Source organism: Hippocampus zosterae, chromosome 4 (genome assembly GCF_025434085.1).
Source record: "Hippocampus zosterae strain Florida chromosome 4, ASM2543408v3, whole genome shotgun sequence".
In the NCBI taxonomy this organism is placed as follows: domain Eukaryota; kingdom Metazoa; phylum Chordata; class Actinopteri; order Syngnathiformes; family Syngnathidae; genus Hippocampus; species Hippocampus zosterae.
Window position 1 is genome coordinate 26833218 of NC_067454.1, and position 15870 is coordinate 26849087.

Sequence of the window (15870 nt, forward strand, 5' to 3'; positions counted from 1 at the left end):
AGCCGCGTGTTGCCGATCCCCGCACCAACCAGTCGACCATCGGGCCAAAACACACTATGGTATTACAGGTACATTATTGTTTCAATATTCGGCGGCACGATGGGTGACTAGGTAGTGAGCATGTTCGCCGCACAGTGCATAGGTGCAGGGTTCGATTCCGGCTTCGGCCCTCCTGTGTGGAATTTGCATGTTCTCCCCGTGCCTGTGTGGGTGTTCTCCGGGTACTCCGGTTTCCTCCCACATTCCAAATACATCCATGGCAGGCTGATTGAAAATTGTCCTTAGGTGTGAGCGCGAATGCTTGTGTCGATGTGTGCATTGTGATTGGCTGGCAACCAGTTCAGGATGTCCCCCACTTGTTGACTAAAGACAGCTGGGATAGGCTCCAGCACACCCCGCGACACTTGTGAGGACAAGCGGATTAGAAAATGGATGGATGGATAGATAACGCAACTTGGTGAAAATATTCCTCGGAGAGATGAAGCTTTTCAAGGTGTGAAAATGGGCCGAATTTATATATTAATATCAATGATCAAGTCTACACAATATATTTGATGTCACCCCTTCTATCTCCAAGCCGTTTTGTTGCCAGCGCGCAGTGCCCCAGTGACATGCCCGCACAAACAAGCAATCAGTGAGGGGACAACAACACTAGTGCAACGTTCTATTTATTTTTTTACAGTGACTTTTGGTTGCCATACAAGAATTCTTGAGGATTTGAGGAGGCGGGAGGGAATGAAGAGTGCACTTACAGGAAAATTCTCTCTATTCATTTCAGTAATTAGTTGATTCTATGATGACTTTCGAAGCACAAAATTACAGCAACATAGAAAAAAAATAACAAACACAAGTCTTTTCACAAATTACTGGAAAACAGCTTAGTCTAGATCAAGACTTAATCAAAGAATAAAATCTAATAATGGAACCAAAATATGTTTAGAAAAAGACAGAGAGGGTTAGCCAAATGTTGAACGATGAGAATAGTGGGAGCAGCATTCAAAGGCGGCAGTGGAAGTGGGTTTAGTGAGCCATGTTTTTCCTAAACAAAGGATTCTCACGACATCTACTCGGCTCTACATTTGCAACACAGAATATGGTTTGGTGACCTGTTGACCCACAATGATTTTTTTCCTCCTTTTTTTATGTTTTTGGGGGAGAAAAGGGGGGCCTTTATGTACGTGTTGTTTTAGTTCCCTACTAAGTTGGCCAGCAGACATATATATATATATATATATATATATATATATATATATATATATATATATATAAATGTACAGATTTATATCGATTTGTTTCAATACACAGGCTGCACTCTCTCGAGGCAGGATTTTGTTTCGAGAATGACAGATTAGGCAAGTGGCGGTCAGAAAATACCTGATTTTTGTGGTCACTCGATTGGCCAACATCGCCGAAATCTACCACATGAGTCGATAAATTGCATCTAGGCAACAGTTCGTTTAAATACAGACAAGTAAGCATAAGGTGATATGTCACTTTATAATGGGAAATTAAAACATAACAAAGGAGATTCATTCAGATTAAATATTGCTTCTTACAAAACCTTAAATGATAATATCCACGGTCGTAGCCATTTAATATTTCTGTATTTGGCAAATCCACACACCAGTGCCGAACACCTTTTTCAAGATAATCTCTATAAAATGTAATAGAACTCTATACAAATGTTTAAAAATACTGTGCTTGTCGACCCCTGCTGACACACGTCACTCTTTTGTTTGAAAATAAGTTGCAGCTTTATAGCTGCGTTGTCCCGTGCCGGCCTCTGCGCCGCTAATGTTCACAGAACACACAGCATTTGTCGTTTCATCCGACGCCTCCGAGGCAGCCCAGCGTGATAAAAACCAATCTCGAAAAGTACCGTTGATCTCTTTGCAGACACGAGGGTTGCCGATGTACCAAAATCACACACTAAGTAAACTCCGAAATAATCCGCTTAGTCGCAAACGGCAGATGTGGGGACGGAACCAAAGGGACCCGGCACCTTATTTAAGGCATCCTCATTGGGATGATGGGACGCTGCTTTGGATGTCAGGTCTGAAAGGAACCCTTCCTAAGATTGTTTCCACTCTAAGCCTTTTAATAATTCTATACATGCACACAATTAGACTCTTGTTAAAACACTCTTATATACACATTTCAACCCTGTATTGGACTTGCGCACCACCTAGCCAGCTCCGGCATAATAAAAAGCGATCCAATTACAATGCTTGATACTGTTTTCGTCTAATCCAAGCCGATAGGTGCCTGATTGTTTCTTGCGATGGTTAGGGCTCAGGGGGAGCGAGTGGATGTATGTGCGTGTTCACACTCTTTCGGCATAAAACCCTGAAGCCGGCAAAGCAATTCTTTTGTGACGGTCTCAAGCTATGAACCAACTTCAGAGAGGAATATTTCCACTGTTTATCTCGAAAGACAAAGCGCTACGACATGTGTGCATCCCTACTATTTTGGTTTTTTTGCTCCACTCCATAAAATGTATCTTAGTGCAGCATCGTTTATGATATGAAGGGATGTCATCTTGAGGCTTTTCCATTGATACGACCATCTTGATTACTCACAATGAAGATGGCGTTGCCTTGAAAGGGAGCTTTTGTATAAAACAAACATATTGAGTTATACTGCAGCTATATATCGGCTTCATGTAAGTAATTAGTTGAATTGAAATACCGCTTTTTCCACACTAAAAGGTGCACTGGATTATGAGGCTCACTTTCGAGGAATGGCCTATATTGTAATTTTTTCATATATTGGATGCACCGCACCTTAAGACGCAATCTACAATGCATCCACTAGATGGAGCTACGCTCAAGGAAATGTCACTCGAGCGAAGCGCGCCAAAGCTGTCTATAGTCCGCTGCTCTCTGTTGCGAGCGCGTGCACGTACGCACATGGTTCAACCAATCAGCGCCGACGCAACCGCGTCACAGATCAAAGAAGCTTTGAACAAGCGACAACAGCTAAATAGCTTCGGTTTTGAGGTGCGTTACTACAGAACGATCAAATGTCAGTAAAAATTATTTAATAAAGCAGCGACCCAGTTCACGGAACCAACAGCAAGTTATAACATTGACTCGTTAACGTTGAACTCTCTTGCTGCTATTTTATTTCCGTGTTCTATTGTATGTCTCCAGCAAGGAGCCATTTTGGGGGTCGACATATCACCGTAATGACCATACACAAGGCGCATAGGATTTTAAGGCGCGCTGTGAGCTTTTCAGAAAATGGAAGGCTTTTAGGTGCACCTTTTAGTGCGGAAAATACGGTAGAAAGGATTAAAGGAAGATTGAATTCTGGATCCAGATGAATAAAATAGTCTTCAATTTGACAACTCTGCAATCTAAAACAACGCACTTGTACTGATCGTTTTCAAGGACAAGGGGATCAGTCCCATTCCGGGTATCTCAAAGCTGCGTTTACTCGGTGCATAATCAAATATATATTATATCGTGTTTGCAGCTGTTTAAAATTCCTGAGCCAGACTGGCCGTTGACTCCTTTTTTTTTTGGTGTGGAAAAAAAAAGACTCACCGTTGGGCTCTAGATGACAAAACGTCCACACACAAAAATCTAATAGCTCCTCATAGTGACATCAGACCACTTGTGAATTACTTTACCATCTATTCACTTACGCTCTATACTTGTTAATGAAAGAAAACACCAAGCAATCATGTAATAATGGCCAAGTTATACTGAGAAAAGCGTCACGGAAGAGAAAAGCACACAGGTAACGTGCTCAGCAATCGCATGTATTGGTCGTATTTGTAAAAGAGGTATACAATACTCATAAAATTTGCGGTAATATTTTGACAAATGTGTTGTGAACGTGTCCAGTCAAGTGACGTGCAAGTGACGGATGGATGTGGCATCCCGCAAGAAAACAGGACTTGTGAAGGAAGAGCAGCAGCACTTCTTTTTCACCCCGTTGATCACCGGTTGTGGCAACACTGCGCAGAGTATCACATTATTCTCAAAAACCGAGTATGCTAGCAACGCTCCAGACTCAGTCCTTCTCGTATTGTTTTGTTGCTCCTCGCTGCCGCTTTCAATCTGTCGAGCTGTGCTTTTACTGCTTGAGTCGCAATGGTTTGTCTTGCTGGCTTGCTAGAGTGGGGCCCAAGTTACGATCACACATTTTCAAACATAAAACAATTACATCAGTGACATTTTGGTTTGTCCAATTGGAACAGTGTGGAAGTTCTTGAGCAGCAGTGGTCTGATATCACGTGAAAAGTGTCCATTGTATTTGAAAAAGGCTAACTATATATATATATAGATATATAGATAGAGAGAGAGAGAGAGAGAGAGAGAGAGAGAGAGAGAGAGAGAGAGAGAGAGAGAGAGAGAGAGAGAGAGAGAGAGAGAGAGAGAGAGAGAGAGAGAGAGAGAGAGAGAGAGAGAAGAGAGCGCTATGGTCCCATTGTAATAAATAGTATACAATCTTTTAACGTGGGGTGCACAAGTGCCTGGTTTTTAAATGTCTCCTTTCTCCAACACACCTGATTTAACAGGTAGATCCAGAAGTATTTGGTCAATGACATTTTTTTTTGTCTGTTCTCACAACCACCATGGATTCGACAAAAGCTTAGTGAAGTGTAGCGTGACATGACTTCCATGCAATCCATCTACTATTTGTTATTTCCATTTTCAATCGACAATTTAAAAAAATATAAGTGATTATCCGGTTATTTCTTGAATATAATGTAAAAAAAAAAAGTGAATTTTGATATTTCAGTTTTGGGCTCAGGTCAAAACTACAAAACGGAGAATGTCATTTTAATTGGTCGGGTTCACAATAAGCATTAGCATAGCTAAGTTAGCATCTTAGCCACCATAATCATTCCGGACCACGAGCACCATCCAACAAATGGCCGAAGCATCATCGGCTAGACTAAAAGTGACACTGTCTATTAAAGTGAAGCACTGCTTTTGGCTTCATGCATTATTATGTCTGACACAGAAGATATGTTTAGCTGAAGTCAATCAGAACCAGTTAGCAAGCATTTTGTTTTCCTTCTGCAGAAAATAGAACAGATATTCTGGGGCCCTGCCTCTGAACCTGATCAGGACACCCCCCCCTAACTTGCACCGTATTGTGTTTACATTCATGAAAGCATCTCTTCGTTATCGATTTTGAGAATGCATATTTTTGACTCTGCCTGTGAATACTGTTTTTCACCGCAGAAAGTGTTCTTCCATCATCGACTTCAATCATCCTCCCTAATTTTATTCAAGCTGGTGATTGGGGTTTCTAATCGCAAATGTTATAATTCTATTGTCGATTTATGTTGTTTTTTGGAGTCTTTGTTGCATTGGGATCTCTTTGCTTCATTTTTCTTGAAAAAACTAAGTGGACCATACTTAGAAAAATAACCTTGCGAGTCCAAATAATACTTTTGACCTCCTGAAAATGGATCTGCCATCTCAAAAATGTCTAAGTCCAAGATAGTAACTCGTCAGGCTGAAAATCTACACTTTGATACAATTTTGATTGTTTCATTGTGAATGAATTGTCCCAAATCACAAGTGTGATGTTTCGATCTGGTTAAGTTCGGTTTTGATTCATGTGCCCTTTTTTTGCCACCTGTTCTCATTATCAGTGTTCCTTCTGTGTAACCAATTTGCTCCCTCAACCCTTTGTGTGTTGTCCAGGTGTTTCTCGTTGTCTCGTCACTTAGCTTGAATTTAGTTCCCTGAGTTTCTGCCACTCTTTGTTGGGTCATTGTGAGCTGTGAGTATGTGAGCATACGTGTTCTCCTGTCATGTTTTGTTTCCTGTCTTAGTTTTGTTTGTTCCTCGTGATTTCCAGGCATTTTTTTTGAGTACTTCCAGTTAGTGTTTTTTCCATTGTACTCCTGTGTGTATTTTTTGTTAAATACCTTTTGATCAATCAACCCTGCTTTTTGGGGTCCTACAACTACCATTACGCGAAACGTGACAATAAGTCTGTTATTATTTAAATACTTCTGGACCTACAAATTTGAATTGCAGTATTTTGTTTGCCCCAAAGATACTTTCCATTTTACTTTACTACATGCATCTCCTCCATTAGCCTTGAGCTAATCAGTCAAAAACTGCTCCTTGAAGATGTCTAATGAACTCAGCCGTGAGTCGCGGGGGTCACCACTGCAGGGATTCACCGTGCTGCTCAGAGGAAGGAATTAGTAGAAGTCAAGCTCGGGTTTCTCTGTATGGAATATCCTTAATATGTATCAAGCACACACACGCCTACACACCAAGAAATCACAAGCTGATACGAGTTGACCCCGATTGAAGTGCTCCAACGTTGTTGAAGCCTTTGGATGGCATCACTACTGGCGTTGGCCTTTTGGCAATGCGGAGGCGGCCTTGGCGCCACACTAGGAGCAAACGGCTCGAACGACCACCTCGATCCACATTCTACTCTCTCGGGAGAAGGCGGTCGCAGTGACGGTGTGTCGATATTCATGCTTCATGTGTGCATGTCTGCGAAGACGGCGTCTTCTTCCTCACGAAATTGTGTGCAGTAAGTGTGCGTGTGTGCTTCTTGTGGCCATCACGTATGAATTCAAATATGAGCTAATAGTTCAGGTGAAAACCAAAAGTGTTTCTCTATAACCTTAGATGGAGTCAGAAATATAACTCCGGTAGGACTCTAGTGAAGAAATATTCTCATATTATTCTCTAGCAAAGATAGAAAAGGATCAAAAAGAAGGAAAAAAAAAAGGCCAGCTCTGCTGGTTTTCATGCACCCACACGTGGGGCACAGGGAAAAGGTCTGTAGTATTCCAAAGCTGTAGTTGGATGAGCGTGAGTTTTTCATGTGGAATAAATGACTTCCAAAGTTTGAGGATCCATTGATCCGGGCGGGCGGGGACAGTCCCTCATCCCGGCCTCTCCCTCTCGCTCCCCTTGATGTCACCCAGCAGCTTCCTCTCCTCCCAACGTCCCACAATCCTCTGATGCTCGAGGCTGCAGGAGGGGAGGCTGACTGGACCGGAGTGCTCAGATGAGGGTGAGAGAGGACAAAAAAAAAAGGCAAGAGGCATCATCGACTTGGACAAAAGCTCCCATGACTGGAGTAGACGTCCTCTGAAGAGATTGCTCAAAGTGTCTCCTGCGACGCGCTCTTCGCTGTCCTCTGGGCTTATCTGTCCTGCAGCAGCTTGAGGGCCCTCTCGATGTTCATGCGGTGGCCCACCCTCGTGACGCCGAGGTCTATCAGGTCCTCTTTTTGCAAGGAAGGCAGGTGGGCGCCCTCGATTTCATTATCCAGGAAAGCGTCTCTGTGCTCGCCCAGGTGAAGGCTCTCCAGCCAGTCGGCCACATCGAATTTGCTCCACAGCTCGACGGGCTTGGAGGCGAAGGGCTTGCCCGAGGCCACCACCGCCTGCATGAGAGTCAGCGGCGACGGCGACCGCGAGCTGCCGCTCCCGCCGCATGACGAGCTCAGACTGTAACCTCCGCCGCTGCCCATGGGCGGGGTGGGCAGGCCGAAGACATCTGTGAGCGTGGGTGACACAGAGGGTGGCAGCGAAGAGCAGGGGGTGAGGGAGGAGGCGGAGTCCGGAGGGCTGCAGGGGTGTGTCTGAGAGGGGAGGCTGCTAGGAGGTGTGGAGGTGAGGGCGGCGGTGGCGGCAGCGTTGTTGCGCATCCCTGAGTCGTCTGAGGGGGGCCTGCAGGAGTAGAGAGGAGGTGACAGGTTACCATTTGTGACATTTGTGGTGCAAATAAAAAAAAAAGGAATTTCTGAACTGTACACCTGCTATTGGCATCTAAAAACTACTGTCCTTTCTCAGTTTTGGATTTTTATCTTTTCCAATGGTGAAGCACAAACCGACAAAAATGGTCATAGTTTATTCGTCAACTAACTCCATTCACAATTTATAAAACGATTCAAATGTTTCTTATCAATTTTGACAGGGTACACCACCTGAAATATGGAAGAAAACAGAAAGTGATGAGAAACCAGCAAATAAAACAACCTCTTCTGAATGACAGAAAACAGACTGCATTTGTTTACGTACAAAGATTATGAGTGGGATTACTAGGACGAGGATCAGCAACACATTTTTATTTTCCAATCAGCATACAAATGTAATGCTATTAAAAGAGCGGTAGATGGCAGTGTGTACAAATTCTTTTTTGGACCTAAAAAAAATCACGACCGGATGGCAATTTAAAGCCTTTTAACTTGCTTCTAGTAGATGATTTTGCCATGAAAAGATGATCCAGACTAAATTCAGCTTGACAGGGGCATATTCATTAAACAATGTTGACAATTTAGTAAATGACTGCTCGTGTCGTGTTTATGGACTCTGAATAGCAAGCGACCACGTCAGGCTGCCTTTTGCCCAAAGTCAATTTGCAGAGTTCCCAGTGACAACAGGATAAACGGTACGTATTGAAAAAAGATGGATGGAAGTTTGCTATGGGGTACATTGTATTGCATTCAGGCAGTTGCACTCATTTGTTTGATCATTTCAATGTCGCCAAAAAAAGGTCACTAACCAAGGGCCAGTTGTCCAAAGGTAATCTGAATAGATTGGAGTTATTCAATCAAAATTTGAAAAGGAGTTGTTCAAAAAGGGAAAGCAGGATTGTGAATTGGATCAAACCTTCAGTTTATAATGTTCAAAACATTTCAGTAGGCTCTAGATACCTTTGATCAAAAAAAGAAAAGAGAACGCCATTATCATGATCCCACCAGGAGGCAGGCTTTCGAGGTGCATTTCAGTAAGAAATGTAGCAAAACTTTAAAGCAAAGCATAAAAAGTCGTCAAATAACCAATTGGTATGATTTTGTGTTTAGTTTTTTTTTATTTGTACATTTGTTGAACTGTTAAAGTGATGAATTTGACAAACTTTCAAATAAGCCTTTCAATGAAGTAAAAATGAAATCAAAATAAGTTTGCCTAAATAAACTAGCTCTCGCCCCCCCCAAACAGATATCAGTGATATATTCCATTTTTCAGTGGCATTCATAACTTTATGTTAATTTCAAAGAGACAACATTATTTAGTTTGTTAACTTTTGGTCATTTGATCTACCCCCCCTCCCCCACACAAAAGACTCCTTCAAAATAACAACAATGTATTTGTTTAAGGATATTTGTTATTTGTTGTGGCTCAAATGTGCGTTCGTAAAATAAATCATAAATAGAAACACATCTCACTAAAGTGACCCCATGTTGGCTCTTCTACCTGTTCTTGTCATAGCAGGTAGGCCACATTTAAGAAATGTTGAAACGGTTGATCTGGATCAGAATTAATCAATCCAATGTTGCTTTAAAAAAAATGGCATAAAAGTAAAACGGATTACCAGATAGCAAAAAATCTGAATTATTTTATCCAAATGACATTTTTTTGAAGAACTGTCCCCAAATATGAGGAATATCTCACAGTATCATTAAGTACAATTCTAAACCACTGCAAGTTACAACCACAAAAACAAACAATGTCTATGCTGAGAGCATGAAACAGGCCACATCTGACCTTGACATAGTCAAACTACTTTTTTTTTGTTACCAGCAGCTTGCTACATCTACCCTAGATATGTCGCTTCCCTGCTTGGAACATATGGAACAGCCCGAGGGGAAGTGATGGGGCCTGGGGGTCATTCTGCCAAAATGGAACTGGACCATTTACATGGCATGGCCACTTACAGGATGAAGTTGGGCACTTTTCACCATCAGCCTCTTCACAGGAAACCGTGTAGGATGGATGCAAAGGAGACAGAGGACATTTGAGACACAAGATGTGTGATAAACATCATGTATGAACACGCACGCACGCACTCACATACACACGCATGAGATAGGAGGCCCAGAAGAACATGATGCATTAATGAACTGACAAGTCCCTGCCATCTGTCTGCCTTCTGCTTTGTCGAAGCCCATAACGTCATAACAGCCCGTAACGTAATAGCGACCCATACCATAATTAATATTTCCTTTTTAAAATGTGATAAAAGTCCCGAACCTAGAACACAAAAACATCTTTATAAATGTAATAACCAATCCCATAATTTATTAATATACTACCATCACTTTATTATTATTTAGATTCTTTGATATAAACGATGAAAATGCATGCTCTCTTGTTTCCTTGTCTCTATTTGTACTATTTGCTTGTTTCACTTAATGCTTAGAGATATTATGTCTAAGACTACCCTTGGTCCCTTGGTAACATTGATGGACAGAATTTCCAATTGTGTTCCCAAGACATTTTGACATAACCTGAAAGGCTAAGGAGCAGCTGACAGAACTCGAGGTCATGCTAACCATCAACGTAAAGAGACAAATACATGGAGCAAGGGAGACCGAGTGGGAGAGAGAGAAAGAGAGACAGACAGATGCATTTTCGCAGTGAGAGGATATTGAAACATCAGAAGTTAAATCAAGCAATATTTGCGTGTTATTACGCTATGGGCTCAGTTATTACATTTTAAATGGTTTTTGTTTTTTCCCGTTCCTGATCAAATGTTATTACGTTTTAAATTCAAGGCTTTTATTACGGTATTGGTCAGTTATTATGTTATGGGTCTATTACAGTAAAAAAACAACACACACACACACATTTATTATGGTATGGCCTGTTATTACATTATGGAGTTCTATATTTCACTCATCCTGCTCCCTTTATTTTTTTCTCATGGACCAAGATGCATTGGACTTCAGCCAAGCTCCCCCCAAAAATGATACTGAGACTTCTATCATCTATTAAGCCACTTTTTGTTCCAAGGGACCTCTGTAGATTAATTGCACATTAGACTAATTAGCAGAGTGCCTCATTTTCCTTCTTTGACTTTATTAATATTCTTTGCACCAAAATTCACATGCAGAGGTGGGCGGTACACCCATGCAATCGAGTCTCTAAATTTCACAGCATTTCTCTTTCTCTTTGCCTGAACTGCTTCCAATTGTGAATTTGTAAGATGGAGTTTGTGTGTGTGTGTGTGTGTGTGTATATATATATATATATATACACACACACACTAGCTGGTTCGCCGCCCTCCGAGCGGCTCATCAACTAGTTCCTGCGGAAGGCTGGTAAGGTGGGCCTTCGGCCCACAAAAGTGTTGCTGCTTGGTTGAACTTTTTGTTCATCTTCATTGCTTATCGCGAAAATAAAGAGATGTTTAGCTCTACTAAATGACTAACAATTTTATTGCAATGCTTGTGGTTAGACAACATTTTTTTCGCTAAGATGCCCGCGCGATCGTAGTGAGCCACTGCCTGAGCGGCGCAGTGGCGGCGCGGTGAAGTAGGTACGTTTTGAAAAGGGACAGACGGAAGGACAGACCGCGTGCGGGACGACGCACAATATATATATATATATCTTCATTTTTTGTCCAGTCAGATTTCAAACTGCTGCCACGCCAACTAAATTTCCCAGAGCTTTCAGAATCAGCACTGCTGGCTGATGGAACTTAAACAACATGAGCAGTGGGATTATTTATTAAACCAATCAGATTGGAAATTCATCATCATTGGCTCTTGGTGTCAGAATTTGCTTGGTGAGTACAAGCCATTTTCATATTAATATAAACAGCCATGGGGGGAAAAAAAGACCACTTGTGTTTCTTCATTTCTTGGTGCTTTTAAATGCCTAATGCAACTAAAGGTACATTTGTTTGGACCACTCTATTGATGACAACAAAACAGCTCATATGCATCCAATTTAAGATCAAAACAGTTTCCAAAAGGCTCTTTTGATAATAACCAAAATCACTTAAGTTCTTACATCAATGTAAAGCCAAAAACGGTGCTATTAGGCATTGCGTGTTTCCTTTTGTGTCAGTTTGTCGCTTGATACACTCTGAGTGGCACCAAACATGAAACTCAGCAAGAAATGAAAGAAAACAAAGTGGTCTCTTAATTTTGTTTCATGGCTGTATTTATGTAACATTCATCATTGACAGTGAATAAAAGGTATTTTATTAAAATCGTTTTGTCATTCCATCTGGACTGCTTTGAAGTGGCTGAGATGCGAGTTGTTAGATTGTTTTTTATTTTTATTTTTTAAATCCATGCATATTTTATACTGCTTATCCTGAATAGGGGCGCAGCGGACTTCAGGGACCCTGGATTGGTCACAGGTCAATTGCAGGGCACAAATACAGTAGAAACCCCCAAAAACCGTACACTCATATCTATGGATGATTCAGAGCAAGGGTACCCAATATCCATCCATCCATTCCATTTTCCGAGCCGCTTGATCCTCACTGGGTTGCGGGGGGCGCTGGAGCCTATCCCAGCCGTCTTCGGGCAGTAGGCGGGGGACACCCTGAATCAGTCGCCAGCCAATCGCAGGCTGCCCAATATGACAATTGCGATTAAATCCACATTGAATGCCCACAAATAACATGGATGTCCCACCTCTGGTCACACGTAACCCAAGGATGCAACTGAAGAGTAAAATATTGACACAATTGAGGAAAAAAGCTCTCGACATGTATATGAAATGGTTCAACTCCCTCAATAGGAATAAACATATTATGTGGACCAGATTGTGACACGTGAGTGGATTTTCTCTCCCATCTCATTCGCCTCCCGCAAAAAACCCAAATCCTATCCCATCCCAGTCCCAGAACATCATAAAAATAAAAATCCTGTCCCATCCTGCTCCCGGTGAAAACAACTCTCACTCACATGGCATGGGAATCTTGCAGGATTCCTGAAAAAAATCTAACATCTCTCAACATCGAATGTGCACATGTATAACTGACCTCAACAAGCTGGCTTCCTGCCCAACCGGTCCCTTATAAGCCACATCTCTGCTCTTCGACTCATTGTTGAGAAGGTCAGAGAGTTTTGGAAGGACCAACATCTCTTTATAGCTTTCATAGCTCTTAAAGCTGCCCTTGACACAGTTGACCACCTCTCCCTTTGGAACATAGTGAAGTACTTCGGAGTCCCACCCAAAATAACCACATTGTTCCAGCGACTCTGTGAGTTGTGTTCGTGTGAATGGAAAGGACTCAGAGTGACTCCTCATTAACAGCGGGGTCAGACAGGGCTGAGTGGCCGCTCCTGATCTTTTTAACTGTGTCATTGACCACCTCATGATTCGAATCCGGAAGCAAGTCTCAGGCGTGTTATTTGGCAACATCCACCTGACCGACGTTGAACACGCTGACGACACCACCCTGTTAACTCCCTCCAACACCCCAGTAGTGCTCTCTCCATATACCAAACAGAAGCAGCAAAGCTGGGCCTCCAAGTAAACTGGCAGAAAACAAAACTTATGTATATTGCTGACGGACCCCACCCTTCCCCCGTTTTTTGGCTCAGACGAAGTACAATTCGTCGATTCCGTCATCTTCCTAGGCTCCACCATGACAAGCAACGGCAATCTCAAGCCAGAGATCGACCGCAGACGCGGCCTTGCGGTTGCAGCTATGCATCTCGACTGGCCGCCCAGAGGAGCATCTGCTTGGACATCCCTTCCGATCACCCCAGGAACACCCCACTCCTGCCATCTTTTCATTCGACCCAGCCACCGCCTGGCTGGAAAACCCACGCAAAAGACCCCACACCAGATGGCTTGATGTCATCAGGGAGGATCTCCAGCACCAAGGGCTTACCCTGAAGGATGTGTAGTGTCTGTTTTATATTAGTATTGTGCTACTTCATAAAATACGTTAGCTAATCGTAGTAGATAGAGATAACGAGCATGTGGTTGTCAAACAGAAATGAATATGTCAAACAAACGTGAAACCAAGAAGCTAATTGTATATTGATGAAGCATGTTAGCTACTTACATGTCAAACAAATGTGAAAATGAGAAGCTAATTGTATATTCATGAAGCATGTTAGCTACCTACATGTCAAACAAATGCAAGAATTGGAGCGAAATGCATATTAATGATACTTGTTAGTTGATTACATGTCAAAGATGGAACATGGAAGATGGGACATAACGTATACTGATGATGCTTGCTAGCTATTTCGTGATGGCCCTCAGTAGATTAGCAAAATTACACTCCATCGGATTAGCTACACGCGTGTCGGTAACGACTGTGGTATGTTCTCAGTAATTACTTTAGGTTGCCAAGCCGACGAAGACACAATCAAATCTAAAGATTCGTGTGCATTGAGTTAGCATGACTACGGGAATACGAGAACATCAGAAATCCACAAGCAATCACATAAAGGCCCAGTAGGGGCCCCTATTATATTTTTTACAACAAAACAATTGTGACACCATTATAATCCAAAAGCCAAGTTGTGAAGTAATTGTAGATACCATTAAAATCTAGCTAACGAAGAAAGCCGGAGCCAATCAAAATTACACAACGCATTATGATACCATTAAATGATCAAATGATCGTAGAAACTAACCAATGAAATGAGAGGGGTTGGCCCCTCATATCGCTATAAAACCTGTGTGTAATCTCGGGAGAATTCAGAGTTTTTCCGATGTGCACATCTGTACCTCTCCGGGTTCTGATTGAATAAACTCGTTTGTGACCAGCCTCCACCTCGGCCTCTGGACTTAGTCTGTATTTAGACTTTAAACGATCTCGGCTTCAAGCTCTTAGAAATATCTGGTGTGTCCCCTGATCTGCGGCTCGACTAAGGAACGGCTCTTTTTTTTTTGGTGTCGGCCCACCGGACCCCTTTTGCAGAGAAGCCAAGATTTTGATGTCCCCAGCCACTTCACTAGCTTCTGAGGGGATGCAATGGCGTTCTCAGGCCAGCTAGGAGACTTCCTCCCGGTGGAACGTGCCCAGAACACCTGACCAGGGAGGCCTCTGGGAGGCATCCTCATCAGATGCCTGAGCCGCCTCATCTGGCTCCTCTCAACGTGGAGGAGCAAAGGCTCGAGTTTGAGCTCCTCTCGGATGACCAAGCTTCTCACGCTATCTCTGATGCTTTCGGTCACGACCCACAGCTCGTCACCATCGGCGAGGGTAGGAACGTAGATCAGTTGGTAAAATGAGAGACTCGCCTTTGGGCTCGGCTCCTTCTTCACATGAGGGACCGATACAAAATCTGCCTCATTCCAGCTGCTTGCACCGCGGTATCCACCTGTCGATCTCCTATTATATTCTTTCCTCACTAGTCCTCACTTGCCCCCCCCCCCAAAAAAAACCGTATCATCTACCATCTACTAAAAGTACTATTACCAAAGAATAAGTTTGTGTTCTTGCAGTAAATGGGGTTGGAATGTTTTATCAAATTAAATAATCATTAGCAGTCATCATGGTGAAGTAGTGGTTAGTCTGTTTCACGGCTTTGAGGTTTGGGATTCCATTGTCTGACGATATGAATATGAGTTTGAACGGTTGTTTGTCTATATGTGCCAATCCAATCAAGAATTTTGTTTTGGAGACTAAATATATTGTGCTCCTGAGTTAATGTTGCTGAACTAAATTTGAATTTATTATTTATTGATATTATTTCATTTACCGTAAATTCCGGTCTACAGACCGCACCCGATTAAGAGCGCATGCTCAGATTTATGAAGAAAATCAATTTTGTAATTATATGCGCCGCACCGTACTATAAACCGCTGGCCAATGAGTAGGTGGGGGTTTGCTTCTGCGTCCCTGCCGCCGTGGAGCGGTCCCCCGCTGAACCCCCCCAGAAAAAAACGGCAACATTTCTTAAGGTGAAAATAATCTCCATATTTTTATGAGCATGATAAATGCATTTGCACAACGAAATTACGCTGGCACACATAATAAGAGGCCAGACAAAGAGAGATCTTGATGTGTATCTGCGTAATTACGAGGAGAAATACTGCAGCCCACTAGGCTTTAAATCGAATAATGCAAATCATATAAATGGGAACAGATATATGAAATTATTTCTAGAGTCAGCCGCTTAAAAATGATCATCGTTGGCAGCTTTAGGCCCGATGCTGCA

The 15870-nt window shown here is 42.5% G+C and overlaps 1 protein-coding gene and 1 long non-coding RNA gene across 5 annotated transcripts in view; one reads left to right on the forward strand and one right to left on the reverse strand.

Annotated features, from left to right (window-relative positions):
- Positions 1-651: 651 nt before the first annotated feature.
- Positions 652-15870, reverse strand: part of LOC127599696 (SH3 and multiple ankyrin repeat domains protein 2-like) — a 195654-nt gene continuing 180435 nt past the window's right edge. For all 4 annotated transcript variants that reach the window (XM_052063834.1, XM_052063832.1, XM_052063831.1 and 1 more), the window contains one exon: positions 652-7672. In XM_052063834.1, the coding sequence (XP_051919794.1) occupies positions 7144-7672 (529 nt within the window). In that variant the 3' untranslated portion in view covers positions 652-7143. The remainder of the gene's footprint in view (positions 7673-15870) is intronic.
- LOC127599838 (uncharacterized) lies at positions 8936-14479 on the forward strand. Its single transcript, XR_007962189.1, has 2 exons — positions 8936-10942; positions 11393-14479. It is a non-coding gene; the product is annotated as an uncharacterized LOC127599838 (long non-coding RNA).